Here is a 13,973-nt window from a genome sequence, read left to right on the forward strand (position 1 = left end):
GAGCCCCTCCCTTCTGGCTGTGCAGCTGGCTAATCCCCAAATAGAGCTGGACAATTTAAGACCTGCACAAAGTTGCCAAGTGAACCAGACTGCACCACTGTTATACTGAAGAAAGGAAAAACATGTTTGAGCACCATCTGATGCTTCCTTTACATGTTGGTATCTGGCATCATAAAAACTTCTCTATCCACTATATGGTGCCGGGACATGTGGGGGTTGGGGTATTTCTGACTCCACACTCAAATTTGAACCCTCTGAGGCCTGGGTCTGAGCTCCATTCATCCTCTTCAATATGAATGGCTTTTGTTCAAGTCTGAATTCACCGTCTTTCTAAAAGCCGCTTCCACATAAATTAGCCAATTTCTGAAAAAGAAAAAGGAGAAAAAAAGTGGTTTCTCGGCTACTTAGTTCTCTTATCTTTTCCTATAGAGCGCCTCAGTCTGTATTTAAACTTGGGAGGGTATGTTTCTTGCACTTTTAAAGGTGCACGCTCCCACAAGCTTGTGTGGGTCTAATAGATAGCCATTTGAGTTGAGCATCAACAAAGGCTCCACATGACTACGTACTTTCTGAGGAGCATACCCAAACTGACTATCAACTTTGATAAGAGCAAGTGCATTTACAACCTTCTTGTCTATTGCAAGTGCATGTTGAAAACCTTTATGTCACATTTGTAGCAGAAACGGTGTAACGGATGTAAGAGAATGAGCTCAACACAACGCAAAGTCATGATGTAAAATACCTTCAGGGTTGTTAATGTCCTGTTAACTTGTCTTTGTTTTGAATGGAAAGGAAAAAAATTTAAAAAAAACCCACCTCGGCAGTCATGTAAAGTTTTATTGTCGGTCACATCACTTCATATAATGAGTGGTATATATTTACATTAGACTCTATTTACAGCAACATGTAATGCACTGTGGTTGGAAAGAAAACTGTTCTGACCTCATGTCTGACCAAAGGATGTTTCATAAAAACAAAAAGAGAAACGTGAACAGTTCATTTTCACTTTGTCATTCCTCTCCGATTTCATCATGATGGAACTAAACTGTTGTTTTCTTTCATCCATCATAACAAGTTTATAGTCCTCTCTGGACAAAGATGCAGAGGAACCACAACAGATGATCATTAATCAAACAAAAAGCAATCTGACACGGTTTCCATGTGTTCATCCCTGCAGTTCTTTTTATCCCCAGAAGTCGGCGCTCTCCATGCTGGACTTTATGTTATTTTGGTTCTCCCTTTTGGATTTGGTGACCAAGTTGGCCTCTCCCTTCTGCAGACGTCTCCTCTGTGCTGCCTTCTGCTGTTTGGTGAGTTGCTTCCGCACTTTCTGACGGACTACGTCCTACAGCACACACAACAACAGCAGGTTACTACAGATGGATGTACGTGTGTCTGCCAGCTAGCCGCCTACAACATTACGAAGGATTGCTCTCTGTGAAATCAAATTCTTTTGCAAACTGTAACACAACGTTGAGGCTCTTTTGCAACACCTACAGGACATTCTGCTTACTAAAGACTATGACAGCTTCAGTTATTGCAATGATTCAAATTGGAAAAAAATAATTTAAATAAGTATGAATTGTTGTAAATTGTTACGGTACCATGAAAATGCCCCTTTGCTTCTTTCAGTTGTGTGAGATACTTACTGGTGATATGGTAGAGCAGCTCCCTGTGCTTCCCGTTGTGACTTCGCTGTCTGCTCTCCTTCTCCTATGTTCTGCAATTTGTTGAAGACTGTCTGAGTCTCTGCCCAAGAAAAACACAAGTGGTTGTTGTTGTGGAGAAGTCTACTTTAGTTGTGTAATCTGTACAACAAACTTCCTAAATTTGACACAAATCATCCTATACATCTGTCCAGTTTCTAGAAATTCTAGAAGTTTTTGCCAGCTCTGCACCGCTCCAAGTGGGTTATTTCAACATAAAGTCTTTAAATCAGTAGCTCATTGTCTCGAAAATCCTACGGGGTCATCAGTCCACTATGTTTACCTGAAAGGTTTAAACTCTTTGTTGGAGGCAGAGAGTTCTGTTAGCTCTGGGCACTCGTCCTCTGCTTCCTTCAGCTCTTCCTCCAACTCCTCAGACTCTTCATCACCTCCAGCTGTGAATGGCACCTCAGTCTTTTCCCGTTCTTGATCTTGTGCGTTTGCATGCGTTTCACTGACTTTCAATCCCTCGAGTTCCAGCATTGCATGTTTAAATTCCTCGGTGTCCACACTCGTCTCCTCTCCGTCTTCTTCCTCATCCGTTTCCTCCTCTTCTTCTTCTCCTTCATCCTCCTCCTCCTCTTCTTCGGAATTGTCCTCCTCAGGTCCGGCTGGGTGCAGCAATTCACTATCCCTCTGTAGATCTTTAGTGAAGCCGCTGGCTGAGACGTCAACGTCTATAGAATGCGCCCGTCTGTATTAATGAAAGGGGATGAGAGAATGAAATGCATTTTGAGGACCGCCGACAATACAAAATGGAATCTGTCAACACTCAAGAAGTTCAAAGTATATTTCCAGTACAATTACAGCGCGTATGAGTGCATTTGTCGCAACTAACATAAATAAAAGCAGTTACCTGATGTCCTTGAAGGTTGGAAAAAGTTCGCTTTCATATTGGAATCTTTTTGCAAAGAAATCTACGATACATTTGACGTCACGGTCAAAATACCTGCAGACGGAGGTTGAATATGAGAAAGGATGAAACGCATATTCAGTTACATTATTTCAACTGCTGCGTTTTATCTTTATCTGAAAAAGAGACCCACCATTCAGCATTAGTGTGCGATGTAGACACCATTTGAGGGAAGTCGATCATAGTTATGTGGTCCTGGTCGTCAAGCATGAGGTTGAACTCATTAAAGTCTCCATGAATGAGGCCATGATTTGCCAGTTTGACTATGAGCTCCATGAACTCGCTGTACAGAGCTGATGGATCCTGCAACTCGTGCACCTGACACCTGCAAAAGTCAGACAATGCACACAATTTAGATAAGGAAACCACATTACACTTCACTGTTTGTATTGTTAAATGCAAGGCAAGAAAGAGGGGTGTCCTGCTTTCATACAGAGGATATCCATTGATGAGCTCCATCACTACAGCGTGTCTGTTATAGTCCACAGGTTTGGGAACAGGAAAGCCTCGGTCATACAGTGCCTGGGAAGAAAGAGCAGACCACTCAAAAATAATCAACAACACCAAATGAATGCTTCTTTGATCTCCCAAGTTGCTGGTGACATTTGTCATGTTCCACATAACTTACAGACTTCTTTAGATTTGGCCCATTACCTTCATGTAGGCAAACTCTTTCATGGCCGAGAGGCGTGAGAGGTAAAGCCAGGACATGTTCTTCCTGTGTTTGTGGTAATCTCGCTTGTTTTTTAGGTTCCTGAAGGAGGTCCGACCGAGCCTGTGCAGCTTCATAGCATACTGCTCCCCATTTGGACTTGCCACAATATACAAGTCTACACAAAGCGAACAGAAATGTTTGTATAAATAGTCGAATTTAAGTGAACAATGTGCAAAGTTTTCTGAGGAACGTTCTGTTGAATTTGCTCCTATTCTTTTCTTAGTGCCGTCTTACGATTATAGGTGAAAGGGTAAGCATTTTATTTAGTTTAATAACTTTTACATAATTGAGGTTTCTTTTCTCACCCGACTCTTTGCCCACACCCATCTGGTTGCCAACTGACAATATCACTTCTCTGGAGCAAAAGGTCTTTAGAGCCAAGTAGTCATATCCTCCATAGTTCAACCTGTAGCCCTGCACAGCTAAAATCAACACACACAGCATGTCAGAAAAATGGCCAACATGCAATCGTCTATATCACAACTCGTGAGACAAAGTAAGTAGGTCTGCATGCGTTCTTACTCTTGGTTCGTTCATAGGCCACAAGTTTGTGTTTTACAAGTTCTCTGAGAATCTTGTTGCAGCCGCCGTGTTTGAGGCTTGCAATGGAGGACAGAAGACTCACAGGAACAATCTCGTGGTTCTTCATCCCCATCTCAACCTGTGTGAGGGACAATTGACAGAGAGAAGAAGTCAAATGTAATTATTAATAAAAATAAAAAAAAACAATGAAAAATTTCAACAAAGGTACAACTGCTGCAAAGCTAATTAATGAACTGGCACAACACAGAGCAGACATGATCCTGCAATCATTTTCTGGTCCTTCACTTTGGGTCACATTCCCTCTCTTTATGGCCCTGGTAGTCATACCACAGTTAATATGCATTCATTTCAAGTTTACTGTCAGATTCACATGTGGGGGTTTCTTTTTCTTTTTTTCTTTGTAGTTGTGCACACTGTTTAACATTCTTGGTGTAGACTGATATTTTCAGTAGTTCTACAACGTTGGGGTCTACAAAAGTCAAAATTTGACCACACAACCAAAAGAAGCTTCACAATATAACATATGTGACGTTGAGCTATTTTTGGTTAGCTTCAAGTTCTTTGATCATAGAAAATGATCACACAGCAAAATAGCTCGTCTCTAGAACACAAATATCTTGACATGCCATTGTTGTTTTGAACCTTTCAAAGTGTAATACTCGACTGCCATGATTGGCTGATTTGCAAGCAATGACAGCTACAGAACATGTCAATTCATTGAGCATTTAAAATGGTGAACATGGGTAGGAGACAAGCAGACACATGTCATTTATAATAAATTTAGAGGCCCCTGCATACTCTGGCATTTTCTAGAATAAAGGAATAAATGGGAGTTTATGGACATTTGGTCTTTTAAATGGTGGAAAGTAAAGAGAAATGGGAGTGTTGGCAGGTGCGTGAGTGAAAATGTTAAAAGTTCGGAAAACAGCTGTTTGATTTAATCAACACTTATCTCTGAAGTTGCTGGTGTATTGAAACAAACATTCTTGCACCCAAAGCGTACTGATGATTTTACTCCCCCCACCTACAATGCCAAAGCTTAAGGAAATGAGGGCTAATATGAAACAGAGATGATTATAAGGACCACTAATACTAATAAACCATACATATCCAGTTTTGGCATTTAAAGTTAAAAAACAACAAATAAAAGATGCTATAATTTCTAATTAATAGCTATTATTAATTCTGGAACCCAGGACACTTCTGACCATGAAGTTTATCTGAAACACACAAACTGTAAATGCCAATATAATTACATGTGATACTTAGATAGCAGCGAACTATTCATACAAGATCTGTATAATGTTAATTAACACCTATAGAGCAACTAGATTATGAGCTGCTGAAAAAAACGTTTTCTAACTGTATCGTTAGCTCACACAGGGTTAGTTATTATGAGCAACACGGTTAGCCTTGCACAAGCTAACTCTGTCGGGACAGATCTGATCAGTTAGCTCGCTACTTACAGCAGTTAGGACTCGGAAGTCATCTCGAGATAAGTATCTCAATATCACGACATTCAACTTCCCCATATTTCAACCAGTTCAAAAACTGTTACAGCGAATAGGCCAAAAATAATAATAATAATTGTTGAGCTACCGGTAGGATGCCCACATTTTAGTAAACACACGTGGAAGACGGAAGATCAGGGGACCGGAAGATACGTCACTTCCTTTTCTTTCTCGTCGTTATTATCATTATTATTTTTCATTTGTTTTTCTTTCAACGACATAGTTCAGATAATGAAATAAAAAGGGGGAAAACAGTTAATAAAACATTTTTAACACTACAAATGATCTTTTAGTAGATACAGTTTACCAGAGTGGTGTAAAAAGAGAGTGGCGACACTCCCATTGGGCTCGGGCATGTGACGTCACTATGTGAGCGGCGGCCATACTGGAAGCGCAGAACTGTTTTGTTTACATTGTTTTCCACTGCGCGCCAAGGGCGTACTCCCGCCTGGTCTTGGAACTTTCTTCGTTGGTTTATCTATCTTACTTATTGTCTTTGCCACTATGGTCGCACGTTGCTGTGTCATGGGGTGCAATAGCGCAAGCCGTGACAGGAATGGGGAGGAAATCGTAAATGGTTTATCTTTTTACCGGTTTCCTGCTTGGAGGCGCACCCACGGAGACCAAGTGTCCGAGATAACAAAGCGTCGTCGACTAGCATGGATCGCTGCTATAAGACGACCAAACATAACTTTCCACTCAATCCCGGTGTCGATGAGAGTGTGTTCTCTGCATTTTCATTCTGGTAAGTTACAGATGGAGTAGTTTTCGTTTAATGCACTGTTTCTTTCAACCACTGTTGGCTAATCTACAGCCTAGCTGACATAGCTAGCCAGGCCCACTGAAACACAACCCTTTTTTTCTGCCACATTCGTACAAGCTGCACGGCATAGTAATATTGGTTGTTTCATTAGGTAAGGACCTTACTTTCGATTGCACCCTCCGTCGATGAGAGTGTGTTCGCTGCATTTTCACTCGGGTACGTTCTCTAAAAATCTCTTTATGTTGTGGTCTCATTAAAGCTACGAAGTTACCGTTGCTGCCTAGCTAACTAGCGAACTGTTGCCTCTTCGAAAATGTGGCTAATGTGTACCCCCTCAGCCCTTTTGTCATACCATGAGCAGCGTTACCCTCTAGGCTTTATCTTTATTTTACATGTGTTCTGTGATGGGTTTGCCATTGATTGCATAGATTTTTTCATAAACTATTTATTCTGTTGTAGGTAAGCCATCATATGAGATGCTGGAGAACCATCCTGACTGGACACCATCCCTGCGATTAGGCCACAATTATGTTAAAGAGACAGATGTAGCGCGATATCAGCGGCAAGTACAGCGCAGGACCCAGCATCTGGAGCAGCAGCCACCAGCCCAGGACCAGCAGCAGCCTCCATCGCCAGCCCAGGACATGGGATGTGGACTCTGCACATCTAGACGAGATGTTATCAACAGTCTTATGGAAGAAAACAGAGAGCTGAAGAGGGAGCTTGATGAATATCAGATGAATGAGAACTTTCTGAGTGGTGACGATAACACAGTGAAGTATTACACGGGGCTTCCAAACTTTGCATTGTTCCAGACACTTCTACTCACCCTCACTCCATATCTGCCTCAAGGTCGGATGAAGAAGCTCTCACCCTTCCAGCTTGTCCTATTGACTTTAATGCGCCTCAGACTAGACCTTCCAACACAGCACCTCAGCCATCTGTTTAGAGTACACAGGACAACAGTCGCCGATGCCTTTCACCATACACTTGGAGTGATGTACGCACAGCTGAGTCCATTGGTGCTCTGGCCAAGCAGGGAGATTGGTGTTGTGCGCAACAAATTCAGATATTTACATTCAACTGTACCTGTGCACATGCTGCTCAAATGTGAGGGTGAAAACCTAATGCCTTTAGATAAGATTGTCACTGTTTGCTGTGCCTTAACGAACATGTGCAAAAGTGTTGTTTGAGTTCATTCCTCATTGTTCATTACTTTTAATTTGTTTGAAATAAATGCTTGAAACAACTTGATATGGCTTAAAGATGTTTATTAACAGAACAGGAAAAAAGAATAAGGGCGCAAGGTGCAGAATGCAATATACCTCTAGGAAAAGTTAACATTGCAAAATAACATGTGTGCATTCAAAGTATAAAAATTTCCAGCATGTAAACATTGACAACAAGCAATAATAATAAAATAATACTGTTACTAGTGCAAAAGAACAAAAAAAACACTATTCAGCACAAGAAGAGCAAAACCATGGCGTGTCAGCGGAGGGTCTGTCCACAAGCCCCACACAGCTGAAGTGATACCACAGGACTGGGCAGTTCTGGTTGTCACAGGCCACCATGTCCCCCTCCTCTGGTCCGGCACAGAGACACCACACTTCCTTTGTTCTCTTGGCTGCTTTTTTGACAGGCTTCTTTCTCGGCCTCTTCCCACCTACTTGTTGTGGCTGTGGCTGTTGTAGTTCCCGTAGCACGCTGGGACCAGATGATGCTTGAGAGAGAGGTGGGATAGTGAAATATTGCACAGCAAGTTCAGGGAGAGCCACCTTCACAAAGAAGTCCTGTGCCTTTTGTAGTCGTGCATTCCAAAAAGCACTATCAGGAACTATGCGCAGAATCACAGCATTCCTCAAGGTCCACACTACAAAGTCGCAGTAGGAGCTCTCCGTCACAAACAGTTGGGTCTGGACTTGTGTGTAGTACTGGTGATTCTTTTTGAGGTGCACCTGACCATCGACTACATGTAAGCAGAAGTTGCGGTCCTCCAGCAGGTATGCGCTGGAGCTGATTTTAACCTCATTTGATTCACTTCTATTTTTTTATTGTTTGTTTTTCAGTTTTTTGACATGATTGAATCTTTTAAACCATTCACTACAAATAATTATACTTATGTGGAGTGCATTGATTCTCATGACCCTGATGTTAATTTTTTTAACCGGTTTAGCAGAGAGTCTAATTCATGTAACTATTATAATGAAGATGAATTTCAAATGTTGATTGGCAATGTAACCAGCAATTCCAGTGTCTTTTCCACAATTCACTTAAATATACGCAGCCTTCCTAAGAATAATGATCAATTTATGCATTTTTTGTCAACACTAAAACATGAATTTTCAATTATTGCCTTGACGGAAACTTGGCTTTCTGATGAAAGTGTTGAGCTTTATAATATGCCTCACTACACATTAGTATTTTCAAATAGGAAGGAAATAGTTGGAGGAGGAGTTGCTGTATTTGTTCATAATCAATATCAGTTCAAAGTAAGAAAAGATTTGGATTTAATCTCAAATGAAACTGGGGTTGAATCTATCTTTTTGGAATTAATGTCTTGCCCTGTTTTTGGAGGTCGAAATGTCATAATTGGTTGTATTTATCGTCCACCTCATAGTGAAATTAATTCCTTCAATGAGATACTCACAGCTTCACTTGATGTTGTTAATAAGGAAGGTAAACTTTGCTATTTGCTTGGTGACTTTAACATCAATCTTATCAATACTGAGAATCATTCGACTGTTAATTTTCTAAATGTGTTATATTCATCCAGTTTTTTTCCTCTTATTGACAAACCAACTAGAGTGACCTGTAATACAGCCACTCTTATTGATAACATTATAACTAACACACTTGATTATCCAGCAGACTCAGGTATATTATACTCTGACATTTCTGACCATCTCCCTGTATTCCATATCATTTCAAACAATAGTTTTAATCATAGGGTTCTAAATGTCAGAACAACTTTCCGCAAGTTTAATGAAGATAACGTCAAACGCTTCAGAGGATTGCTTGAAAAAGTAAATTGGGATGATGTTTATGGTCAACAGGACGCCAACAAAACCTATCAATCTTTTATTCATCTGTTTAAGTCTGCATTTAATGAGTGCTTTCCACTTGTGAGCCTTAAAATGAATAAAAGACATGGTTTTAATAAACCTTGGTTCACTACTGGATTCTTAAAATCCTCAAGAAAGTAAAACAGATTATATAAAAAGTTTATTTCTAATCCAACTCCACTGAACTCTAGTACATATAAAAAAATATAGAAACAAGTTTACTTATTTACTCTGTATGGCAAAGAAGAAATACTACTCTGATAAATTCAAAGAATCTACAAAAAACATAAAAAATACATGGAATATTATTAGCAAACTATTAAACAAGAAAAAGGCACCTGCAAAATTCCCATCTCAATTTACAGATGGCAAGTCCACATTCTCCAATCTCTCTGACATAGCAAATGAATTTAATAACTTCTTTGTAAATGTTGGTAGCACTTTTGCCAAGAGAATCTCTCCATCTAATAAATGCCCTATAGATAATATCATTGGTCACTTTCCTACCCTGCAAAACTTTGAACCTCCCACAGTTAAGGAAGTGATCGACATTATTGTAAATCTTAAAAATTCAGCAGCAGGTCACGACGAAATCAAGGCCAAGCTGCTGAAGGAAGTAGTTCTCTACATTAGTAAACCTTTAACACATGTCTTAACTGTGTCACTAAAGACTGGGGTAGTTCCTAATGATCTTAAAGTGGCAAAGGTATTACCTCTCTTTAAAGAAGGTGAACCCAGTGTTTTTAACAATTATAGACCGATTTCTATGTTACCGTGTTTTTCCAAAGTTTTGGAAAAGTTAGTTTACTCCAGAGTTATTAAACACCTTAATGATAATAATATTCTGTTTAAACACCAATATGGGTTTCGAAAAAAGCATTCAACATCTATGGCTGTTTTGCAACTAATAGATCAAATTTCTACTGCTCTGGATAAAAATATGTTTGCTATTGGTATTTTCTTAGATCTCTCAAAAGCATTTGACACAGTTGACCATGATATTCTTTTGTCAAAACTTCACCGATATGGTCTTCAAGATGTTGTGTTCAAATGGTTTACTGATTACCTTAGTAACAGAGAACAGTATGTTTGCTTTAATGGTCATGAATCTATGAAAGCAAAACTATCCTATGGTGTGCCCCAAGGGTCAATTCTTGGCCCCCTTTTGTTTTTAATTTTCATTCATGATTTTGCTGTAATGTCTGACTCTTCTTTGTCCATTTTATTTTCGGATGATACCAGCATTGTTATATCTCATTCTGACTTTGGATGTCTAATCAGAAATGCTAATACCACACTGGAATACGCCTCAAAATGGTTTCAGATGAACAAGCTTTCTTTGAATGTGAACAAATCCAATTATATACTTTTCAGAAACAAAAATAAAACTTTTCCTAAGCAGGACTTAAAGCTGCAAATTAATAACACGGAAATTAAACAAGTCTCATGTATGAAATTTCTTGGGATATTAGTCGATGAAAGATTGTCCTGGAGAAACCATATTGAGTATGTATGCAAAAAAATTATGAAGTCTTATGGTATTATCAGAAGAGTCGCTCCCTTAGTTAATCAATCTTGTCTCATGACATTATATTACAGTTTAATTGATCCATATTTAACATATTGTAATATTGCTTGGGGTGCCTCATATTCTTCTTACCAGATACTCCGAATTCAGAAAAGATTCTTAAGAATGATTTCAAACTCTACAAATCAGGCGCCATCTGCACCTTTATTCAGTAAATTCAGACTCTTGTCAATTTTTTCTATTAATATGCTTCAAACATCTCTGTTTATGTTTAATTTCATTCATTGTAAACAAGACATTCCAGGCACTTTTCATACGTTCTTCCTGTTATCATCAGATATTCACTCATATTCAGTAAGAGGTCAGAACAACTTTCTTTTACCTCTTTGTAGAACTTCCAGACATAAATGTTTTATCAAATTCCATGGTCCCCAGCTCTGGAACTCCCTAGACAGAGGTCTCAAGCTTTCATCCTCTTACAAAATGTTTAAGTCTAGTTTGGTGAGGTATCTTCTGTCCAGGCAAAATTGAAATTGAAATGAAATTGTGATTTTGTTCTCTCTCTGTATTTTTCCTTGTCTCCTCCTCTTTTCTGCCTTTTCTTTTCTTTTATTGGTTGATTTAATTTAGTGTTTTGTATTGGGGGGGGGGGAGGGTTATATAAGCCCTTGGGCTTCCTTTCCTCTCCTGCACATTATTTTGGCCTTTGTATTAATAAATGTATGTTATTGTTTTATCATTGTGCATATTTATCAAATCAAATTTATTTATATAGCACATTTCATGTGCAAACAGTTCAAAGTGCTTTACATAAAATAAAAGCATTGCAGCAGGGAGTGCAAGAAGCATTAAAAATACATAAAAGAATATAAAAAGAAACAAATAAAATCATTTAAATGAATTTAAAAACAGGCAACAGTCTAGATAAGTTAAAAGATATTTCATGCATAGACACATGAGAAAAGAAATGTCTTTAACCTGGATTTAAAAATGTCTCCATTTGGTGAAAGTTTAATCTCCACTGGTAGTTTGTTCCACTTGTTTGCAGCATAACAGCTAAATGCTGCTTCTCCATGTTTAGTCTGGACTCTGGACTGGACCAGCTGACCTGAGTCCTTGGATCTAAGAGCTCTGCTGGGTTTATATTCTCTGAACATATCACAGATGTATTTTGGGTCTAAACCGTTCTGGGATTTGTAAACCATCAGCAGGCTTTTAAAATCTATTCTGTGACTGACTGGAAGCCAGTGTAAAGATATTAAAACTGGTGTGATGTGTTCAGAGGTCCGTTTCACGTAGCAGGTTTAGTGAAAACTCTGAGTAGGTTAACCCTGAAATGAGGGAAACCCTGGGTTTTCCGTTTCACAAAGGGAGGTAACTCAACCCCGAGAAAGAGGGGTAACTCTAGCCTGTTTCACAAAGAGAGGTAACTTAACCTCACGGTCAGTTACCGGAGTAACAGACTCTCTGAACCTAACCTGGTCGGGACCAGGTTTTATTAAAGAAACCTTGAGTTTCTTTCTGTCTCCGCCCTCTTTCAGACACACACGCCATTTGATTTCCTCATTCATTCAGTCAGCAGAGCGAGTTCTTCTACTTCTAGAAGTCCATTAGGCACAGTAGGAGGCAACTTTTTTCACGAACATATCCCTTTGACAACGATCCCGTGGATGAAGGTGCAGCATTATTGCGCAGAGAAATAAATATTCGTCTGAGATGGTTATCAGACCGCGCATAGATTTTTGCATTGACAGACAATTATCTTTTTGAGCGGCACCATCAGAATGTGTTGGGACAAAAGAAAAAAAAGACAAATAAATATTTGTATGAATAGGCTTAAAAAAGACATATATAGGCCTATTATATTTTATAAAGACACTCGTGTCTTGGGGGTGGATTCCCTCCGGGGATTCCCTCAGCCACTGCCCTCCCGTTAGAGGTGGCGGTGCTGGGCAGCACCGGTTTTACGGGCATTTGCCTTCTTTCTGTTGGCTCAGTAGAAGTCTGTGTTAGTTTAAATAGGCTTAATTATTTAACAGAACATGATATAGATGATGACTCTAAATTGTCCTTAGGAGTGAGTGTGAGTGTGTATGGTTGTTTGTCTCGTTTGTCTCTATGTGGCCCTGTGATGGACTGGCGGCCTGTCCAGGGTGTACCCCGCCTCTTGCCCATTGACCGCTGGGATAGGCTCCAGCCCCCCCGCGACCCGACTGACGGATTCAGCGGTGTATAGATAATGGATGGATGGATGATATAGATGAGAAGACAGTTTATGTGTGTGAAAACAGCATTATGTTGGGAATAAAATAACTGCACAGTCAAATAGCCACTTAATATTTATTTTACAGTGTAAAACATGATCAAAATGAGGATCCTCCATGCCGAGGTCTCACCTGTTTGAACAATGTTTTTATATTTCATCTTAAACTGCTGCCAAGAGCGCTTCTCCCCTGCGGGATTGCACCTAAATGAAATAAATGAATGGGCTACCATTCAAGCAGTTTCCCTGTAATATTATTGTGATTGCAAAGGACTACATTTAAACTTACACTTTTGCTGCTGCAGCGGTGTTGCACTTATTTCTAAAAACGTATTGAAACTCGCCGTATGAGCGCATTAAGATTTCCAATTCGAGGTTGGTGAAAAACGTAGCCCCTCCTCTTCCCCGTTGCCATGGTGACTCGTCGAATCGGGGCTCCATTGATGCTGGCTTTTTAAAGTTGTGGTGCACGCGCTAAACTCAAGGTGAACTTACTCAGAGTTGATTAACCTCACTCAAATCAGCGTTTCTGGAACCGGAAACTCAGGGTTTTCTATCTCAGAGTAGATCAACTCAGAGATCAGGAATAGACTCAGAGTTGGTTGAACCTGCTACGTGAAACGGACCCCAGATGTGGTGGTCGCTGCTGTCATGGATCAACCCTTATTAGGACTTCAGCACATTTCTAATCTCTAAACCCTTAAATTTGATCAAATACAGTTCATTGTTGCAGATTAATCTACCCAACAGTGTAAACAGCAGTAAAAGCTGATGATGACATTTTATAATAAAATGTTTGGTTGAAATATGTTTGTGTTTGCACAACTGACACTCTTATTTTGTCATTTAATATGGTTTTAACCAGAAAAAAAGTTTTTAGATATTTAGACATATTTTACATTGGTTTTCTGGCTTGAAGCACAATAAACAGGGTTACAGATGCATGTATTCAGTTCACATGAAAAT

The 13,973-nt window shown here is 39.6% G+C and overlaps 1 protein-coding gene and 1 long non-coding RNA gene across 2 annotated transcripts; one reads left to right on the forward strand and one right to left on the reverse strand.

Moving 5' to 3' along the window:
• Nucleotides 1–817: 817 nt before the first annotated feature.
• On the reverse strand, nucleotides 818–5,522 carry riok2 (RIO kinase 2 (yeast)). The gene is made up of 10 exons (XM_075469061.1): nucleotides 5,344–5,522; nucleotides 3,857–3,995; nucleotides 3,640–3,756; nucleotides 3,274–3,449; nucleotides 3,053–3,141; nucleotides 2,753–2,944; nucleotides 2,563–2,655; nucleotides 1,990–2,400; nucleotides 1,650–1,749; nucleotides 818–1,345 (listed from the first exon to the last, which is right to left on the reverse strand). The coding sequence occupies exons 1-10, from the start codon at nucleotides 5,407–5,409 to the stop codon at nucleotides 1,184–1,186; spliced, it is 1,545 nt and encodes a 514-aa protein (XP_075325176.1). The 5' UTR covers nucleotides 5,410–5,522; the 3' UTR covers nucleotides 818–1,183.
• Nucleotides 5,523–5,771: 249 nt separating this feature from the next.
• LOC142382925 (uncharacterized) lies at nucleotides 5,772–7,405 on the forward strand. The gene is made up of 3 exons (XR_012769962.1): nucleotides 5,772–6,133; nucleotides 6,303–6,367; nucleotides 6,611–7,405. It is a non-coding gene; the product is annotated as an uncharacterized LOC142382925 (long non-coding RNA).
• Nucleotides 7,406–13,973: the final 6,568 nt, after the last annotated feature.

This window comes from Odontesthes bonariensis, chromosome 6, assembly GCF_027942865.1.
Source record: "Odontesthes bonariensis isolate fOdoBon6 chromosome 6, fOdoBon6.hap1, whole genome shotgun sequence".
Taxonomy (NCBI): Eukaryota; Metazoa; Chordata; class Actinopteri; order Atheriniformes; family Atherinopsidae; genus Odontesthes; species Odontesthes bonariensis.